Source organism: Triturus cristatus, chromosome 6 (genome assembly GCF_964204655.1).
Source record: "Triturus cristatus chromosome 6, aTriCri1.1, whole genome shotgun sequence".
Classification (NCBI taxonomy): Eukaryota; Metazoa; Chordata; class Amphibia; order Caudata; family Salamandridae; genus Triturus; species Triturus cristatus.
In genome coordinates, this window is record NC_140589.1 from 1,313,175,075 (window position 1) to 1,313,194,544 (window position 19,470).

At 43.3% G+C, this 19,470-nt stretch overlaps 1 protein-coding gene across 1 annotated transcript in view; it reads right to left on the bottom strand.

Annotated features, from left to right (window-relative positions):
- The window catches only part of SHPRH (SNF2 histone linker PHD RING helicase), a 763,974-nt gene that overhangs the window by 325,364 nt on the left and 419,140 nt on the right, over positions 1–19,470 (bottom strand). The window contains exon 15 of the mRNA XM_085612283.1: positions 784–872. Coding sequence (XP_085468409.1) covers positions 784–872 — 89 coding nt within the window. The remainder of the gene's footprint in view (positions 1–783; positions 873–19,470) is intronic.

The window sequence follows — 19,470 nt, forward strand, 5'->3', positions numbered from 1 at the left end:
GCTACAATATTTGTGTTGATAAATGCCCCAAATATGTAAATAATAGATGAGAATCTTTGCATCAGCAGAACTTCGTTCATTTACCGCAAGATACCTGCTGGAGTCTGCTGGCAGTAAACTAAAGCAGGCCCACTCCAAACTGAAAAGGGAATTTGAACCCTGGATATTACACAAGCCTAACTAGGAAACAATGGATGTAACTTATGGGGCCTCCAAACGCTGCTCTCGATTTAATGACTATGGGAAGAGGATAGGAAATCAACACTGGATAGGAGTGATTCTTGCTGCAACAGTCCTAGCTAGAGAAACGTCCTGGCACCTGCACCACCTGACACTAGACCACCTAGGAAGAACTTCCCAGTCTTGCCTTACTTCCAAGCCAGACTAATGGCAGAATTCCTTTCCCTGTGTACCAGAATCGGGCACAGCAAGAACAGACTAGTGTATTCTACTGGAGAGACTGACTCTTCAACAATTATGGTTGCTTTCCAAAGCCTGAAGGACTGCTCAAGAGCATACAATCCTCCTGGTGGGATCTGCAACAATTTGTACCTTGTACACTGACAGCCAAGAAGCCACGACGACAATGCAGCTTTTTCTATCAATGGCAAACATAGTGAGTGGAATGTTAACAAACTCACTGGAAAGACAAATTAATTAAACAACGTGCCACATTTCCATGCCACAAACAGCTAGCTGTCCCTAAAAATGAATCCCTTGTAGTAACCCCTATGCCAAATATTAATTGCAAATCATCAAATTACAGAATAGCTATCAATTAACCTGCAGAGAGTCGGTTTTGAGTTTTCCTCTATGTTCCTCAGATGAACGCAGCACCTCTCTATACAAGTCGACAGCCAGTAGATATTCACCTGAAGAATTGAAATAAGAAAAATAAGAAACATCACATCAGGTTGACCAACAACAAGAATCATCATGACGCTAGTATATGAATTAAGCTGATGTTAACATGCATAATGTCTCATCCAAAGCATTAACACGTTTTTAGGTCAAGGAAAGGTAAAGCATGAAGAAAAACAAGATTACGTACTAGGAATCTTAAAGGGCAAGTCATGGCTATACACAAAATATACCACCTCTGCACCATTTAGTTTAGAAGAACAAAGGTACTTCACACCGGACCAGTCTAACGATCAACTGCTCGCTTGCCTATATCGAATGTGTTAAGGGCACAGCCTGAAATACTGGGATCTGTTTAATAATTGATATTTGACTCGAGCACATTGTTATGGGCCAGTCTTTTACCTTCATATTACATAACTGAAAGGTAGGTACTTAAATATGTCCTATTACAGCTTTTGCATGTTTTCTCCGACTTGTTCTGTGTAAAATGCGCCCTGGCACTGTATGGACCACCTGTATGCACTGAATAAAGCACTCTGTGCAATACACTGCAATAGCATTGTTATATTGAACTAGGATGTGCAACTACTACTGTCGTCTCGTACTGCTTGGGATCACACTGAAGCTGTTTAAAAGCAGTCCTGATAACAATGTGTCTTTATTATATACACCATGCACAATAGTCAGTAAGGTCCTTGACTTGCGGATATGGCACAGTAAGAATTTTAAAACAGCAGACATGGGAGGCTATAAGCCTTCGTTTCCAGATCTGAAAAAAGTGTACATCAACAGCTGTCCACAGTGACTCCTCTCACCATTGCTACAACATGAAGCATCAGGCGGCGCCTTCTGGCCTCCAAAATATTAGGGAAGACCAGTAAAACTAAGCCTAAGTTTCTGGGGAATTGAAACACTGCCCTACTACAGTCTCATTGGTCAATTATGAACATCATACTTTCAAAGCCTGTAGGTTGACCACTCTGCCACCCCAAGGGGCTGCCTCCAATAATCCTCTCTGGCCTGTTTGGTACTAAACATAACTTATCATCTGCGCACAGTTCACGCCTACCGACGGCACAGCAAAATATTCTATGCTTGCCCTGTTTTAGATGAGAAGAGAGTCCGTTTGTACATTATAGGATGTGCAGCCTGAAATAATGTCACATATTCACTTTTCTCATTCCACACAAGACCCACCATGGGCTCGGATCGGTTATTGGGGTTATATCAAGAGTATGTTTTCCCTTAATGCGGAGAATTGGGGAAAATGTACCTGGTAGACTACTTAAAAATCAATACATGCCTTCAGACTAATAAATGTCTGCCATTATCTCTTCCCCTATACTCGCTACTTGCTGGAGTGCATGAAATCGTGTAATGTAAAACTTATTTGTAAAGCACAGCTAATGCTCAGATAAGTGCTTGTAGGTGCTATGAGATAAGCAAAATACCAACACCGCAATCAGATGTTACTGAATGGCTGACAGACGGAAAGAAAAACAGAAAACGAAGAATTTAGCTCTTTACAAAATCCAAGATTATTTAGAATAGCTCTCAAGGCAAAACGGCTTTACCACGCAGACTTTATGACGTAATACCTTTACTACGCAGGCCTTTACCTTTACCACACATGCTTTTACCACGCAAGGTAAGTTATATTTAAGGTAAATACACACACACAGAAACACACACAGAATGTAGATTTTCCCCAGCTTTGATGGTCTGAAAATCCGGATTTTAGTAAAGACACGGAGGCTAATATTACTGCAATCTACTTTATTGCCACCCCTCTCAGCAGCCTCTTTAAAGAATATAGAACACTGACATCAAAATTCCATCATTATAAAAGGCCAGAACCCCCCGCCATAGTCCGACTTTTTTAGCCGACCACAACATAACAAATCCAATTACAAACACATACCCAAAAATTTACAAAATTGAACAAGAGTCCTCAAAAGCCAAATACATATCCCACCTCCATGAAACAAATCACACTCCCTTTAATGTTGACCATGAGTTACAAAATAAATATATCAATATCAAAACAAGGCAGAGTAACTGGGTAGGAATAGCATTAGCCTTTGCGTCTTTAATAAAATTCAACTCTTTTTTTACCATCTGAGCTGAGGAAAATCTTAATTTTATATTAAGACCGAAGGCTAACATTACTGCAAGTTCAAAGCTTTCTTAGCAAACAAGCTTCCTCCTCAACCAGTCTGAATTCAAATTTTAGAAAAGCTGTATCATTTGAGCAATCTGCACACCTCAATATGTCCTGCAATGCACCCCCCAGCATATAAACTTGCGTAGCAGAAGCACCCCTCTCAGAATTTGCACCAAACAAGCGAACATCCACACCTGAATTACTCATCACCTCCTTCACCCATCTCACAAGAGTTGGAGATGACACTGCTTTATGAGGATACCTAAAGGAAATTAACAAGTATTTCACATTCACCAATCTCAACTGTAATATCCTTCTCTCATAGTCCCTGACACAACGCACCACACACACATTTTCATGGTCATCAAAATATGGATAAAACATTGACACTGAATTTGTTTTTGTCCTTTTGTTTAGATAAAAGCACACTCCTTCAGTAGAAAAGTTACTATTTGGAACTACTAAAGCCTTAACATCCGATACCCTTCTAAAACACACTAGACATAACAAAATTGTTAATTTCTGATATAACTTCAAATACAGTAACTCATTTACACCTTAACCTTCACCTTGGTCACATCCCAAACGGAGCTATACCTTGAAATCGGCAGCTTTGAAATCCATACACTCCTCTTAAGTCTCTTTACCAGAACATCTTGGCCTACCGTAATGCCATTAACTAAAATATGACCAGCAGCAATTGCTGATCGATGAATGTTAATTGTTCTGTAGGACAATTCTTCTCAAACATCTCAGATAGATAACACACTACCTTTACAACATCCACTGAAATGGGATCAAACTCCCTCTCCACACACCAGTACAACCGTTTTCGCCATGCACATCTATACATTTTCCTAGTACCTAGCGCCCAGGATTCCTTTATAAGATTTGTTGCTCCATGAGAAAGGCCTGGCACCTCCCTTACTCTCCTGACATTTTCCATGCCTTTAACCTCAAGTGACTGTCCAAAACCAAATTGTGCAACTCCCTTGTTGGACCTACCAACATTTCTAGAAAAATCTGCAAAAGAATTGGATAATACACAGACATCTTCAAAAGCATTGGATACCAGACCTGAGACTTAAGAAGAGGAGTTACTACTAACACCATCTCCTTCCACTTGCGTACCATCAAAGTTACCCAAGTTATCATAGAAAAGGGGGGAAACGCATACGCCCTGAGGCCCCTTCAATTCTGTCTGAATGCATCTATACCCGCTGACTCTGGATCTGGATGCCAACTGTAAAACATTCTCAGCTGGTAATTCAACCTGTCTGCAACCAAATCCACCTAAAAAGGGCCCCTGAGCTCCATCAATATCTGAAAAACTGTTCTGTCTAGAGTCCAATTGCTCAAATCCCTGTAATTCTTCAATCTGCCTCCACATTGCTAAACGCTGGCACGTGATCTGCTTGAACTACTATGTTTTGTCTCATGCAATACTCCCAAAATACTGTGACCAAATCTGCCTGTTCTTTTGATTTCGGTCCTCCTAACTTGTTAACATATCTTACAGCAGAAACATTGTCCATCCGCAAAAGAATCACACACTTCGCCTTGTCCTCCGTAAAACTCCTTATTGCAAAGGACTCGGCCAGCAGTTCCAAGCCATTTATGTGAAACTTGCTTTCCTCTTCAGACCATGTTCCTCCTGTAGAAACCACACAACAATGTGTTCCCCATCCTGCTAAACTTGCATCCGATTCTATAATCATCTCTGGATTTGCTCTCCAATTTCACGCCTCCATATTTCTTTTTGACGTTTTTTTGTTTTTTTTAAATGAAATAGCAAAAAAAGAACAGAATACAGTAACAGTACAGGCTTACAAACGACCATTCACAAATGGCAAAGTAAGATGCATGGAGTATTACAGTCTATAGCATTGCCAGTGATAACTGACACCACACAGTACAGATTTTACAATATTTCCATCCATTACATTTCGTTATGAACATTAGTTGACGTTCCTACATCGGAATCTGTATGTAAATAGTCCATTAGAGTCATCCAATAATCTCTTGGCCTAGATCTGGAAGGGAGTTCCTCCTCATACGTCTTAAGAGTGTCTCTGCAATATGCCATATCATGAAGCCATTGTTTACTACTTGGATATTGCTTACTTTCCCAATATATTGAAACCCTTCTCTTCGCCATTAACAAGGCTATAACACAAAATTTACGTTTGAGGGATCGCAATCCTGTTACTAATCCTAACAAGCATATTCGAGGTGTACATTCTATTCTCGTTCCCAGCATATCACTTAACATCTTTGTTATGTCTTCCCAATAGGCTCTAATGTTAGGCCACGTCCACGCTAAATGTATAAAGTCGGCATTATCTGTATTACATCTTTGACATCGAGCGTCGGATCAGAGCCCGCATTTATGCAATTTTAATGATGTGTGATAGGTTTGGTGTAGGTATTTATAATGTATAATGCGCAGGTTGCCATTTGGGGTGAGCATATCGGTTAGTGCGCAGCTGGTATTCAACTCTACTTCCAATAGCTGTAGGTCTAGTATGTTGTTCCACCTATCTAATGCTTTAGTTGTGGTGTTGTTTATATCTTCTTGCAGGAGAGCGTATAGTTTTGTGACAAGATGTATGTTATGTGGAGTCGTAATAATCATTTGCAATGCTTGTAACACAGGCGGTTCAGCAGGGAACATGGGAGATAGATTTGTTATCGCGCTTCGTAATCGGTGATATATAAATTTGAATATGAGGGTCGGATTACGGATATATTGCAGCTCCTCAGCCTCTATAAAGGTACCTTCTTTATACAAATCTTCCATTCGGTCTATTCTTACGCGTTGAAATAACTCCATACCAACTTTTTCCTGGGTCACTGATAGAGCTGGATGGTGTTGTAGTGCTAATGCTGGCACATATAGTGGAAGTTTATGTGCTAGTTTCCCCATTCGCTGCCACGCTAAGTTCGTAGTGCGAATTGTATTAATTTCCTATTTAGTCACATGTTTGCGCCAGTATGGCAGTATGCAATTTAATGGGATTGGATGTGCGTCGCCATCTTCAACTGCGAGATGTGGCATATACAGAGTAGGATGATACCAGTGATGCGCATATTGCGCTTGTGCAAATAAATAGTATAGGAGAAAGTCTGGTACTTTAAAACCACCTCTTGAGTAAGGCAGTGTGAGGGCTCGCATCTCAATCCGGGCTTGCTTACCGACCCAGATAAGTCTAGTTACTGCAGAGGTTAACCTATTAAATACCGTTGCCGGTGGTACTATGGGGATGTTATTAAAGAGGTAGAGAAATTTGGGCAATATGACCATCTTAACTATTGCTGCTCTGTCTACCAGTGACAATGGCAGTTGGATCCATCTGTCCACTTTTCCGTCCAATCGATCAATAGCTGTGCCATAGTTTTTCCGTATGACTATTTCCAGGTTCCTATGATACCAAATCCCTAGGTATTTGATCGGATAATTCTGCCATTCCAGCGGAAATTCTATCGAGCATGGTTTGGTTTTTTCGGTTAAGGGAATAATGGTTGACTTGCTCCAATTTATTTGAAGGCCCGAATGTCCACCAAATTTGATATATTCTCTTAAAAAGGGTGGTAGATTAGTACTGGGGTCTCGAACGTATAGTACCATGTCATCAGCATATAATGATATACTCAAGGGACGTTGGGGAAATTGCAGGGCTGTATGTTTACGACATTGCCGAATTTAGCACACCAGTGGTTCTAGGGCGATGGCGAACAGAAGGGGTGATAGAGGACATACCCATTTCGTACCTCTTGTTATTGGTATTGTTTCTGAGACGTATTGGTTCACCTTTATTCTCGCAACTGGCGCTGTATATAAGATTTTGATCCCTGTAAGAAAGATTGGATGCAAACCCATTTTTTGGAGCACTGTGAACATATTTATCCATTCGACGGAGTCGAATACTTTGGCCGCGTCTAATAAAACTGCAGCTGCCTGCATTTCGGGGTTTAATTGATGCAACAGTGCAAATAGGGTGCGAACATTATGGGCTGTAGAACGGTGAGGTATAAACCCTGACTGGTCCGGCAGTATGATTTTAGACATCAATGGCTGCAGACGCACGGCTATTAGTTTGGCAAGTATTTTTGTGTCTGTATTTAGTAATGAAAAGGGTCTGTATGATTCACAGAGTTCCGGGTCTTTCTCTGGTTTCAGTAGCGCTATTATCATCGCTTCTCTCAATTTGGGTGCAGTATTTGTTTCTCGTGCGCATCGCCATACATTTCCACCAAACGAGGGGCCAACAAGTCAACATATTCCTTATAAAATTCTCCCGTAAAGCCATCTGGGCCAGGAGCCTTCCCACTGGGCAGTGTTTTAATTACTTCTGTTATTTCTTCTACTGTTATCGCCTGTGATAAATATTCCCTTTGGTTAGAAGATAACCACGCTATTGCAATATCTTCCAGATATTTTAGAATTTCTTGTGTGTTTGTCTTGTTTCGTGTATTATATAAGTCACCATATGTGTCCATGAAGGCCTTCAGTATTCCATTTGTGTTATAATGCAAAGTGTTGTGTCGATCTCTAATTTTAATTACTGCATGTGTTGCACATTCTGTACATATTTTATTTGCTAAAGCCCGTCCCGGTCTACCCCCTTCCCCATATATTCTAGCAATGCTTCTTTTTGAAATATATTTAATTTCATCGTCAGCGACATTTTGGTATTCAGACATTATATTTCTAATGTCCCTTAAATACAAACTCAGATAAAAGCATCATTGACATTACTTAACAAGCGCTGAGAAAAGCGCAATCCAGGTGAACTATAACAGTATTAATGATGCATCAGGTGCTGATGAACAGTGCAGTTGTTTGGAGTTTCAAAGACACAATGACTTCAAACGCTAATGAAAGCTCAGTCGTGAGAAAAGAAACACTGTGGAAAAAGAACAATCGTATCAAGGCCTTTTCTCTCGATGTTTCCTGAAAGATAAATAAGGATCTTATTTTGAAAAGCCTAGCTTCCTTTGGAAGGACAGATTTATGAAACATTCATTGAAAGTGCCAGTGGTATTAAAAGTATGCATGCAGAGCTCTTCAGTGAAGCAGACAGTGCGGTGTATTTAAAGGAGTAGGCCCACGATGTGGAAAGATGATAAGGTAAAGAGGAATTATTTTTATAATTTGAGTCTTGTGTAATGTAAATATAACCAGTGCTCATGTGAAGTGCTTGCATACTGTGAGAGATAGAGTTTGCACTATGTAAATACCAAGGAAAAAAATAGACCTGTAACAGCCGCATAAAGCTTCTAATGGCCATGTGACATCAAGAATGTATCCTGTGTATGCCCCTCCATTGTTTAGGGACACCAAGCGCCACTGCCCTTAGGGCTGTATTTTGAGTCTGTTCAAACTCCTGGTCTAGGGCTCTCAGTTTGGTTTCCCGTTGGGTGAGTTGTTGCCTAATATCTTTCAGTATGCCTGCGTTAGTGATGCACACTCCACGTATAGTGGCTTTGAAGGCCTCCAATGAAAGGCTAGGATCGTCTACTGAGAGTTTATTAAGTAAGAAGTATTCCTCAATGGCTTGTCTTATGGATGTATCGTATAAGAGATCTAGCAATGCCTTTGCCTTAAATCTCCATACATATGGTGGTGGTTTATAATCGGTAGGCTCAATGACCAATAGAACCGGTTTGTGGTCTGATAATGTTTTTGGCAAGTGTTGTGCATCCTTTGTCCACATGGTTACTTTCTCTGACGCGAGCCAGTAGTCAATTTGTGACCAACTATTATGTATGGTGTAGTGGTGTGTTGCTGCCATAAGTTGTGGGTTTCTCAGGCGCAATAAATCTATCTGGTTAAATTACAACATTCCATCAATAACACTCTGCACTGCCCTTTTATGAGGTTCTGTAGTACTGTCTGATCTGTCTAGGTTCTCATCGAGTGCCAAATTTAGATCGCCACCCCATAACAATTCCGGGTCCGGTAGCTCCCTAATTTGCCGCCTTATAGTTTGAAAGAACCCGGGATCGTCTACGTTTGGGCCATATGTGTTGATCAGACCTATGCGATGTCCCCGAATATGTCCTGTGACGATAATATATCGACCCATATCATCCGCTATGGTTTGGGCTACTTGAAATTGTATGCCTTTCCTCACCAGTATAAGGACTCCTCGGGCATAGCTGGAGTTTGAGGACATTATCACCGTCTCAGCCCATTTCTTACCCAGTGGGTTTTTACTAGTTTTTGCAAAGTGTGTCTCTTGTAACATCACTTCATCAATACGTTGCCTATCCAGACAGGCAAACATTTGTCTAATTCTTTTGGGGTTGTTCAGGCCTCAAATATTCCAGGATAATAGACTTATTTGCGAGGATTTCAATTTAGTGTTGATACTTTAACTCTAAGTATACTGAATAAGATGACATGTACACACAATTTGCAACCTAGTACATCAACAACATTACAGTCCAGTTTCTGCCATTTACAAACTTCAACCTGTTGTAGACGCTCTGGGCTCACATCTACACTTGCGCATACGAGTGTGGTCGGGGAGTGCCTGATTAGCTTGGTGAATCCCTCACATCTGCACGCTACCACGGTTTAACAACGTATTGCGGGAAGGTAGACCCATTTATACAGTTACATTTCAAACCTGATCAAGTGTACCGCATTGTGGGTCTTGCTCAGCCATAGAGATTCATCTCAAGTTATAAAAATGTTATACCTAATGACAATCACAATATATCACTACATTACAAAGGGGGCTATTGCGCTGACAATCTGGCAGGGCCTGTGCATTTCACAAGACAATAGATCTGCTTTAACATGTGTGTTTTCCACTATTGAACCCAGAGTTACTACCTGGAGAATTAAAATTACAAATAAACACTACCGTTCCTGAAGTAATAAGGCACATTGTATACATTACCACCTGTAGTAAGCTTATCAGTCTGATTCGGGATCTGTGGTTCTATTGCTTTGAATTTTACGTCTCGACAGAGTCTTTTTTATGAAGCCTTGTGCTGCACGTGGTGTAGTTACAATTTTTGTGCGTCCATCATAGGTTATGCGCAATCGCGCGGGATATAGCATCACATATTCGACTCCCATTTCTCTCCGTTTCTTTTTGGCAGGATTGAATTCTTTCCGTGACGCCTACACGGACATTGTAAAATCGGGATAAAAAGAGATAGCGTTGCCTTGGTAAGATATTTGTTGCTTTTCTCTCGCCATTCGTAGAATCGCATCTCTATCTCTGTAATTTAGAACACGTGATATGATGGGTCATGCCGGCACTGGCGCAGTCGCCAACGATCTATGGGCTCTTTTAACAATAGGCACTAAGGAGAAGTTTCCCGCTCCGAAAATGTCCCGCAGCATAGTTTCAAAATATGTCTCCAGTTGTCCCATGTTGGTGCTCTTCGGAATCCCCATAATGCGCACATTATTGCGGCAAGATCTCGCTTCCAAATCTTCATTTATCTGTTTGATCACCTCCAGTATTTTTTCTATCTCTGCACATTTGCGCGTTGTTGCGTTGGATTAATCTTCGACTGCTGATATGCGCGCTTCAGTTAGTCTCTCTCCCTGCTTATCGAGTTTGGCCGATATATTATCCACTCTCTGTGTAAGCGTGTCAAGATTGCCATTGACTGCCTGTAGACTCGCTTGTATTGCTTGCAAGGCAGTATCCATATTCGATTGACGTGTTTTGTCTGCGTCTAAATCAGTGTCCGAATGTGCCGTTGCTGGTTTTGGCGTGTGGCGGGTGTCAAAGGAGAGTTTTGATTGCTGCCTGTCAGGCTTACCCATGTCCCCGGCGTTCCGTTGATATTGAGTGCGGTTGGAATGTTTTTGGGGTGTGTAGTTCTTGTGTGATATTTGCTGTTATATTACACACTTATTTTGGTAGTAGTAGAGTGTGGTGGAGATGTTGCCTATTGGTATGCAGGATAGCTGAGGTGATGCCTTTTACCCAGGTTAACAGCTTTCTGCAATGTCAACTGGAAGCGGCGTTTATTGGTTACCAGGTATGTGGGGTATAGACCGTACCTGCTTCTTCTTCGTCACTGGTTACAAATTTGTGTAGGCACACTGGCTTCGAGTAGAGGAGTTCCTGTGAGAGATATATTCCTGATCACATCTCTCACGAGTAAGGTCGAGTTTGCACAGCCCAGTACAGCTACCAAGTTCAGTATAGCATGTGCAGTCTACAACACAGTGTGCTCGTGCTCCCGGAAGGCCACGCACTTCATTTAATTGGCATACTCAGTCTATGGGTGTCCTGAGGAAGTCTCTGGATACGCAGACTGATAGCTCACGGTGAGTAGCCGCCCGCTTTTCTTCCCTCTCGCAGGAGATGCGGAGCCCTAGCACAGCGTGCAGCAGCAGGGACAGGCAGTAGGGTTCATTGTGTACACCTGGAGTGCATGATGATTAAAGTTTTTCCCTCTCGTCTTTCCAAAAGATTATGGTACTGCGCCGTGGTAATGAATGTCGTGGTTTGCGCTGCTGAGGACATTGGAGCCGCGCCCAGCCAGTGCCCCCCGCTGTTTACCTGCTACGTGCAGTCACCCTCGCGACTCCCGCTCTGGCATGTCTCGCTGTTCAGAGGACGGCGGTTTACTGCCCCCAAGGTCGTCAGCCTCTGATCAAATTGGACCTTTATTTCCACGCACCTCAGGGCCTCGGTTATCATTGAGGACGTCAGCTCACTACGGTGCAGTTTCACTCCGAACACGCACCACCAGCTTATGTCTGCGCAGTGAGATGCCTACGCCTGAATCGCGCGCCCCGAGCAGATCGCCAGTATTCCTGTACTCATACTTTTGTCTTCTACCGGCTAAAGATGAATATCAGCCAATCGCTTAGTTAGCGAGCCGCTGTTGGAATCTCAGCTTGTCTTCTTTTAATCGGTCACCACATCGCACTCCGCCGCCATTTTAGGTTCGGCCTGCTGCACCAGGGGGTTTACCTTCCAATGCAAATTTCTTCGCTCTAGTGCCGAATTTCTTCCATCCACTGCCGGATATTCATCGGACAGTGATTCCGATACAATATTCTCTGTATATTGCTTGTAGGGAGACCCCAAGACCGAGTGTTCTTAGCAGATTAATGCCCCCGTCCGGCAGAGCGGCACTAGCGTGCAGCCATTCCGCAGTGCACCCTCTAGCGCCCCCACGCCTCCATATTTCTTAACCACCAACCAAGTTCCTCCCTGGCTCCCTCTGAAAGCACACTTCCTTCAGAATATCTTAATCCAAGACTCCAAGACGTTTTGCCTTCAATCTCTGAAGTGCAAGATAATTCAGAGGGTCTGGAAACATACCCTGAATCGTAGAGGCTAACAAACCTACCACTCTTGCTAATATTCTCAAAGAGATTCTTTGTAAACTCAATATCTTTCGTATTGCCTTTCTTATACGCCTTATCGTTTCCTTTGGCAATCTCAATTGTCCCTCTATTGTGTTTATTAAAAATCCTAAAAAATGAGTCTCCTGGCTCGGAACCAGACACCATTTCTGTCTGTTCACAAGAAAACCCAGATCCTCAAACAAAGTCACTCCATATTCGTATGATCCAACACCTTAGACCTCACCTGATCCATTAAAGAAATATCATCTAAATATGTAATTAGACGCACACCACGCTATTGTAAGAACACTGCCATGAGCAGAAGAACATTGGTGAAACACCAAGGGGCCGAAGATGGACCGAACCGCAGACACACGCACTTCTAAATTTTTCCATCCCATCAGAATTGAAGACATTTCTGATGGGTTTCCCAAATCTGAACTGTCAGGTAAGCATCCTTCGTATCCAACCTTGTTAACCAGTTCCCTGTTTGCAGAACGTCCCTTAATGCATGCCCTCCATCTTGAAATGGTGATACTCCACCAGACGTTCAAACTCTTCAGGTTTATCACGGGCCTCCTTCCTTTGTCCTTTTTCTTTACTAAAAATATATTGCCCACAAATTCCTTTGTTGTTCCTTTGACCTCCACAATAGCTCCCTTTGCCACCAAGTCCTGAACCTCCTTGGTCACTAAATCTGTAAGTTCTACATTGAACCTTATGATTTCCAGGATATGTACCTCTACTAGCTCTTCCACAAAGTCTATGTGATAACCTCTCACCGTTTACAAAACCCATGGATCCCCTGTTACCCGAGACCAATTGTTGAAAAACTGCACAAGTCTGTTGTCCAGTTCTAACAGGGTAACAAAAAGGTCTAGTCTTACCTGATCCCCGGATGCAACGTTCTCATCAGATTCCTCTCCCTCTATATCTTTGTTTTTCAGGGTAAAATCCTCCTGACTGGTAAGAGGAATGATAAAGGTTTGGTCTAAAACCTCAGCAAATTTTAATCTCTCTTTGAGATTTCGGCAGACAGCTAAAAATCCCCACATATTTCAACATCTCATTAATAAAGGCGTCCCCATATAGTAAACCATTAGCAGCTTGACCTGCTTCATTATTGGCTAGCTGAACTAATTTTGGATCGATCTTGACAAGGATGCTTTTCCTGCGCTCCACAGATATGGCCATGTTAGCACTGCTCAAAAGACAGACTGCTTTCTGTATCCACTCCCTTAATAGTTCAAAATTAATACACTTCTTTTTCACATATGCCTCTTCTGCAACATCAAAGATCTTTGTTAATGGTCCCGTTAGATCCAAAAATCTGTCTTGGCAGGTCTTTATCCAATCCCTTCCTGCGATCTCGTGCACCCTTGCCAATTAACACTAAAATCTTTGCATCCAAATCAAGTGTCAATATAACCTTATTCACTAAATTAGGCTTTGGGCATTTGGATCCTAGACATAATCTAATGTCTTTTGGAACATGCTTCTTTAAAGAAGTCTGCACATATTCTGCAATATCCACTGCTGGAGCTCATTCTGATGAGAGCGGATGCTTTAATAATATGGGATCAAACACAAAGTCCTCTAAAGGGTCAGTCAAAGTTTCATCGTCTCCACTTAAAGTACACACCAATTGACCTGACCTTTGCATCACATTCCCATCCTCCTTATCTGAATCAAAATCATCAGAAGATCAGCGTATTCAAACTTCTGTGCTTCCTCATCACATTGTACAACGATATGCTTGTTAGCAATCTTAGACCCTTTATTATATTTTTGGACACTTTCGCTGGACCCCTGTGTGTCCTTGACACTACCATGGTTCATGGAAACACAAATCCACTGTTCGACTTAGTAGACTTTCTTTTCTTAGACTGAGTCATGTTAAAGGTCAAGTGTTTTTGTTTTCTACTTACATTTCCACCTTTCCTACTCTGTAAGCCTTCCCCAGCTGACCAACACCTTTCTTCATCAGACAACATTCTCTTATTCTTTAACAAGGCCCATGATTTATTTTCTATTTTAACATTTGAATCATTACAAAATGTCTGCAGCATACCAATTATCATATCCTGAGAAGGCACATCCTTCTTACCTTGACTACTCGTCTCTGCCATTTTCCTCAAATAGCCCCAACAAGTTTTACTTGAATTTCTTTTTTTAAACCAAACCTTCAACAGATTAATCACCAAGAAAGTACTACATAATTCCTGTCCAACACCAATCTGTCAATGGAACATCCCATTTGCTTAAATGAAAATATCCTCATCCACTAAAATGGCTGCCCGCTCTCGACGTAGTACATGAGGAAGATGTGCTTATTCACAGTCCTTTGTTTATTTCAATTATCCCCACTGAGGCGGGCGTCTGGTAACCCAATTACTCCTTTACTTATTTAGGCCTGTACTCAGTGCTTGAAATGGAAATATAGAAATGCAATGTTTCTGAGAAGTGCCGGTACTCTTCAATCAAAAGTATTGCGTCACTCTTGAGCGGTGCCGGTACTCTCCGTCTCCAAAATTAAAAAGTGCCGGTACTCCGTACCGGACAGTACCGGCCAATTTAAAGCACTGCCTGTACTGTAAATATGCTGAGATCTACCCGTCAGCCCGATCTCTCAAAGAGGCGTAAAAAAACTTGTGTAAACAAACCTGATCGGCAGCTTGCCAAGACCTAATGGAAGGCACCACAAGCCTCCACACGTGCACTGTTCGGGTCCCTCTGTATCATTAAAAGACGCCACAAGCAAGTGGAGCAGCTGGACACCTCATCACGCACCTCGCCAAGGGCAGCAGAACACACACAGCCATTTCAACAGTTCATTACAGGCGCCTCGAGCGCTTGAAGATCCCTTGCGCCCTACAGTAAAGAAACTAATGAAAACGGTACCATTTCATGCTTCAATTTACTTTTTTTAAAAAGCCTTATTAAATAGATATTTAAGTACACCTTACTAGAAGGCATACTGCAAACATCTGTACGAATCAGACACCAGAAATTAAATTATTAACTATTCATGCATAAAACCCAAAATGAAAACACTCGTTTCTCACCAATTAAACATCATATATTCTTACTCCTCACCAATTAATCAACATACAATCACATTATTTCCAGAAATTAGAAATTTACTTATCTGCTTAAGCAGCAGCTACAAATGAAAGGAGATGTCAGGGGGTCCTAGCCTTTTATAATGTTGGAATTCTGATGTTAGTGTTCTATATTTTTTAAAGAGGCTGCTGAGAGTGGTGGCAATAAAGGAGATTTCAATAATGTTAGCCTCCGGTCTTGATATAAAATTTAGGGTTTAGCAGTATAAGTGGTAAGGATCATTTAAGGATTATGGGGTGGGTAAGAGTACAGGGTACTAAGGGTATTTTTATGGCTTAGGGTTCGGGAGTGGAATAGGATGTTATGGGTATTTCTATGGTTTGGGATATAGAGTGGTGTTGGAAATTTAATTCCTGGTTGGCTGAGGTATGCACCCAGGCCAGGCAGGAACCACCACTCTAGCAGGGTAGGCTACGTATACACTAAAAGATAGCCTGTGCTCATCCTATGGTAGCTTGGCAAAGAGCAGTCAGGCTTATCTACACCGGCAATGTGTAAAGTATTTATGCAACACACAACCACAGAACACAATGAATACACTACAAAAAGACTCCACACAGGTTTAGATTATATTCTGAACAAAACAAGATGAAACTACCAAAATCCAAAGTATGTAAGTAGAGATATTGAATTTCAAAAGAATAAATGAAAAATAGCATTAAGAAGCAAATAGTGCGTTAGGGGTTACTTGAGGTCGCGATGGACCAGGCAAAGTCAAAGTTTGGGCCAACCGCGATGGAGCGCCTGCCAGCTATGGGACCCAAGCAGCCCCCAGTGAACAAAGTACCTTTCCTGATCGCAACAGCGAGATGTGTGGTGAGTGGCGTTGATGTGGGTCCTGCAAGTCGAGGCTGTGTCGATTTTATCCGTGAGCTAATGGCGATGCGCTGGATCCTTAGACATGTACCGGAGTCGAGAGGTGTCAAGCGATGTGTCGGGTTTCTCCACACAGCAGAGGGAATGCGTCGATCTCTCCAAGCTGCAGCGGCCGCGATATGCTGTCTGATATGTCAGTCTCGGGAGGCAAAGTGCTGGTTCCGATGTGATGTGACGATTTTACTCCTGCAACCAGGTCGATGCACATGTTCTGCTACACGCATACAGAAGATGCATCAAAGTCTGTGTTGCAAGTATCTGGGCCACTTCCAGTGGGCCAGGCACAGGAGCAGAGGTAGAGACTTTGATATTCCTGAGTCTCAAGCAACAGGAGGCAAGCCAACTATCTCTTGGAGCACACCTGGAGGGAAGTAGAGTCCAGCTTTCCATCAGCAGAGTCAGAGGGCAGTGAGCAGCAGGGCAACAAGCAACAAGCATTTACAATGCAACGGGCTCGGCATTGTTAAAGTTAGAGCTATTGGCATTGCTCATGACATTATTTTTGTTTATGTGAACTAACCTGCTGAACTGTTTTACAAATCATCACCAACTTGACACAGGAACCAGCGGCCACAGGAAAAGGAGGGCCGCGCCCGCCGTTCCCTGACTGGCGGGGCAAGCAGGCCGTGGATCCCGAAGTTGCAGCCGGTCTGCAGATCCGGAGCGAGGGGGCGGAGAGGCGGGAGACACGGAGCCCGGCGGGAGAGCCCCGGGGGAGATGGGGTGAGTGCGAGCGCTGGGGGTGCAGCGCAAGAAGTGCCGGTGTTAGAGAAGCTCCATGCTGCATGGGGGCGGGGGGCTCATGTGCTCAGCTTAACAAGGCAGCCCCGCCTGCCCTCGAGCATGGCTTTTCCAGCAGCGGTACCTGTTGCTAGGCGACGTCTGGTCCGGGCTCGCGACGGAGCGCCAGCAGCACTCACAGGCAGTCCCGCAGCCGGTACTCCCGCGGGCCCCGGGCCCCCACCGAGCCACCGCCGCCGTCCGACATAGCGGCCATGATGGAGAGAAGAAGGGGAGAGACTTCGGAGGGGCCGGGAGAGGTGGGGGGATGGAGAGCAGGGGAGGAGACAGGATGGGAGGAAACAGGAAGACAGGAGCGGCGAGTGGCAGGCCGGGGAGGGGGAGAGATGAAAGAGGGGGAGGGGACACGAGGGGCGAGGTGCAGGCCGGGGTGGATGATGGGAGAGGACCATGGAGGTAGGGAGGAAGCAGGTGGGATGCGCGTCGCAGTGCCTTAGGGACCCCATGCTGCCTGCATGCACCAGTAGGCTCTCTGATTGGTTGACAAGGTCCACCAATCACAGTGCTTATTTGGTAGTTGCCAACCAATCAGAGAGCTGACTGGCGCGTGTAGGCAGCGTGAGCACGACATGCTGTCTTGGGCAAAACACGCCCAGAGAAAGATTCGAAAAAAACACGCCCCCAAATCGCAAAGAGACGGGGCTTGTTTGGAGAGACAAACCTCTTCTCCAATGGCTGACCAGCATTTAAGAGGCCAGCCAATGGAGAAGAGGAGAGAAGAGAGGCGGGTTCCAGCCCCTCTTCTCCAAGTCATTAAATCTCGCGAGCGAGACTGCGCAAGCGCAGCCTTCGCTAGCCGAGACCTAAAAAAGCAGGCCTTTCATATCAGCAGTCCAGTTGGGTCCATTAAGCAACACAGTCGTTCCTCTGGCAGAGCTTCTGTTACAAGTCCAGTAATGTCTGAATTTAAGGGATCAGAGACCCAGTACTTATACCTAAGAGTTCTTGTGATGTGGGGGTGAATTCAAAGCAGTTCCGTGTAGTACATGGGTACTGCTTTCAATCCAGCCCTGTCTGCCAGGCTATCTATGGGGGTGGGGGGTAAATCAGCCCTTTGTGTGAGGACAGGACACTACCTATTCAGTGAAGTGTTAGCCCGCTCCTTTCCATCAGAATGCAGATGTATGTAAATAGGTACTCCGACACACTTATCCCTCCTGTGTTTTTGGCTGTCTAGAGGGAATGCACAAGGTGTAGCTATCACCCACCCCAGATGTGTATTGGAGACAGGCTGCAAGGCACACATTGCATTAAGTGCGGAGAAATGTCAACTTTCTAAAAGTGATACCAAAAATAGGTGCATTAATTACAACACCAACTGCTGCACTGCTGTGATTAGTAAAACTCTCCTCATAAGTAAACCATTTATTTTGACATTAACCAAGGTAATCCATAGTGTTCCCATTTTTTGAAATTCAGTAGTCCATATTTCCATACTTATAAAATCACTGCGGAGACAGATAAGTCGAACTTGAATGTTTTATTCCTCATTTTCAAATGTCATATGCTGCTCATCCAAGCTTTAACATAGACATGTGTAGCCAACTGTCCTTTGAGCCGGTACAATGGAAAAACCCAATGCATTTCGAACTATTGTAAGTTCTTCGTCAAGGGTACTGTAACAAATCAGAAAGAACTGCTTAAACAGCTGCTCCAGAACAAAGCAAACTAAATACGTGTAAATAATGTGTTTTCCCCATGTCCTCCCCTCCCTAACAACCCTCGTTATCCTCCCTCTTTCCTCACAAGCCTAAAAAAATCTCGTAACAAAACAGGTGAAACAAATCTGAAAAACCCCTCATTATTCATGACAACCGCAGAAAACAAACAGTGTTCATTTACCTTAAACAACCATAACCAGCGGGTTAACGTATGCTTGTCTCGCTTCAAATTCGAAAAGAGATCAACTTCTCTCTCTCCCAGCATGGTTTTGTTCAAAGCCTACTTGCACACGTTTCCCCAACAAGCATACGTTAACCCGCTGGTTATGGTTGTTTAAGGTAAATGAACACTGTTTGTTTTCTGCGGTTGTCATGAATAATAAGGGGTTTTTCAGATTTGTTTCACCTGTTTTGTTACGAGATTTTTTAGGCTTGTGAGGAAAGGGGGAGGATAACGAGGGTTGTTAGGGAGGGGAGGACAAGGGGAAAACACATTATTTACACGTATTTAGTTTGCTTTGTTCTGGAGCAGCTGTTTAAGCAGTTCTTTCTGATTTGTTACAGTACCCCTGACGAAGAACTTACAATAGTTCGAAATGCATTGGGTTTTTCCATTGTACCGGCTCAAAGGACAGTTGGCTACA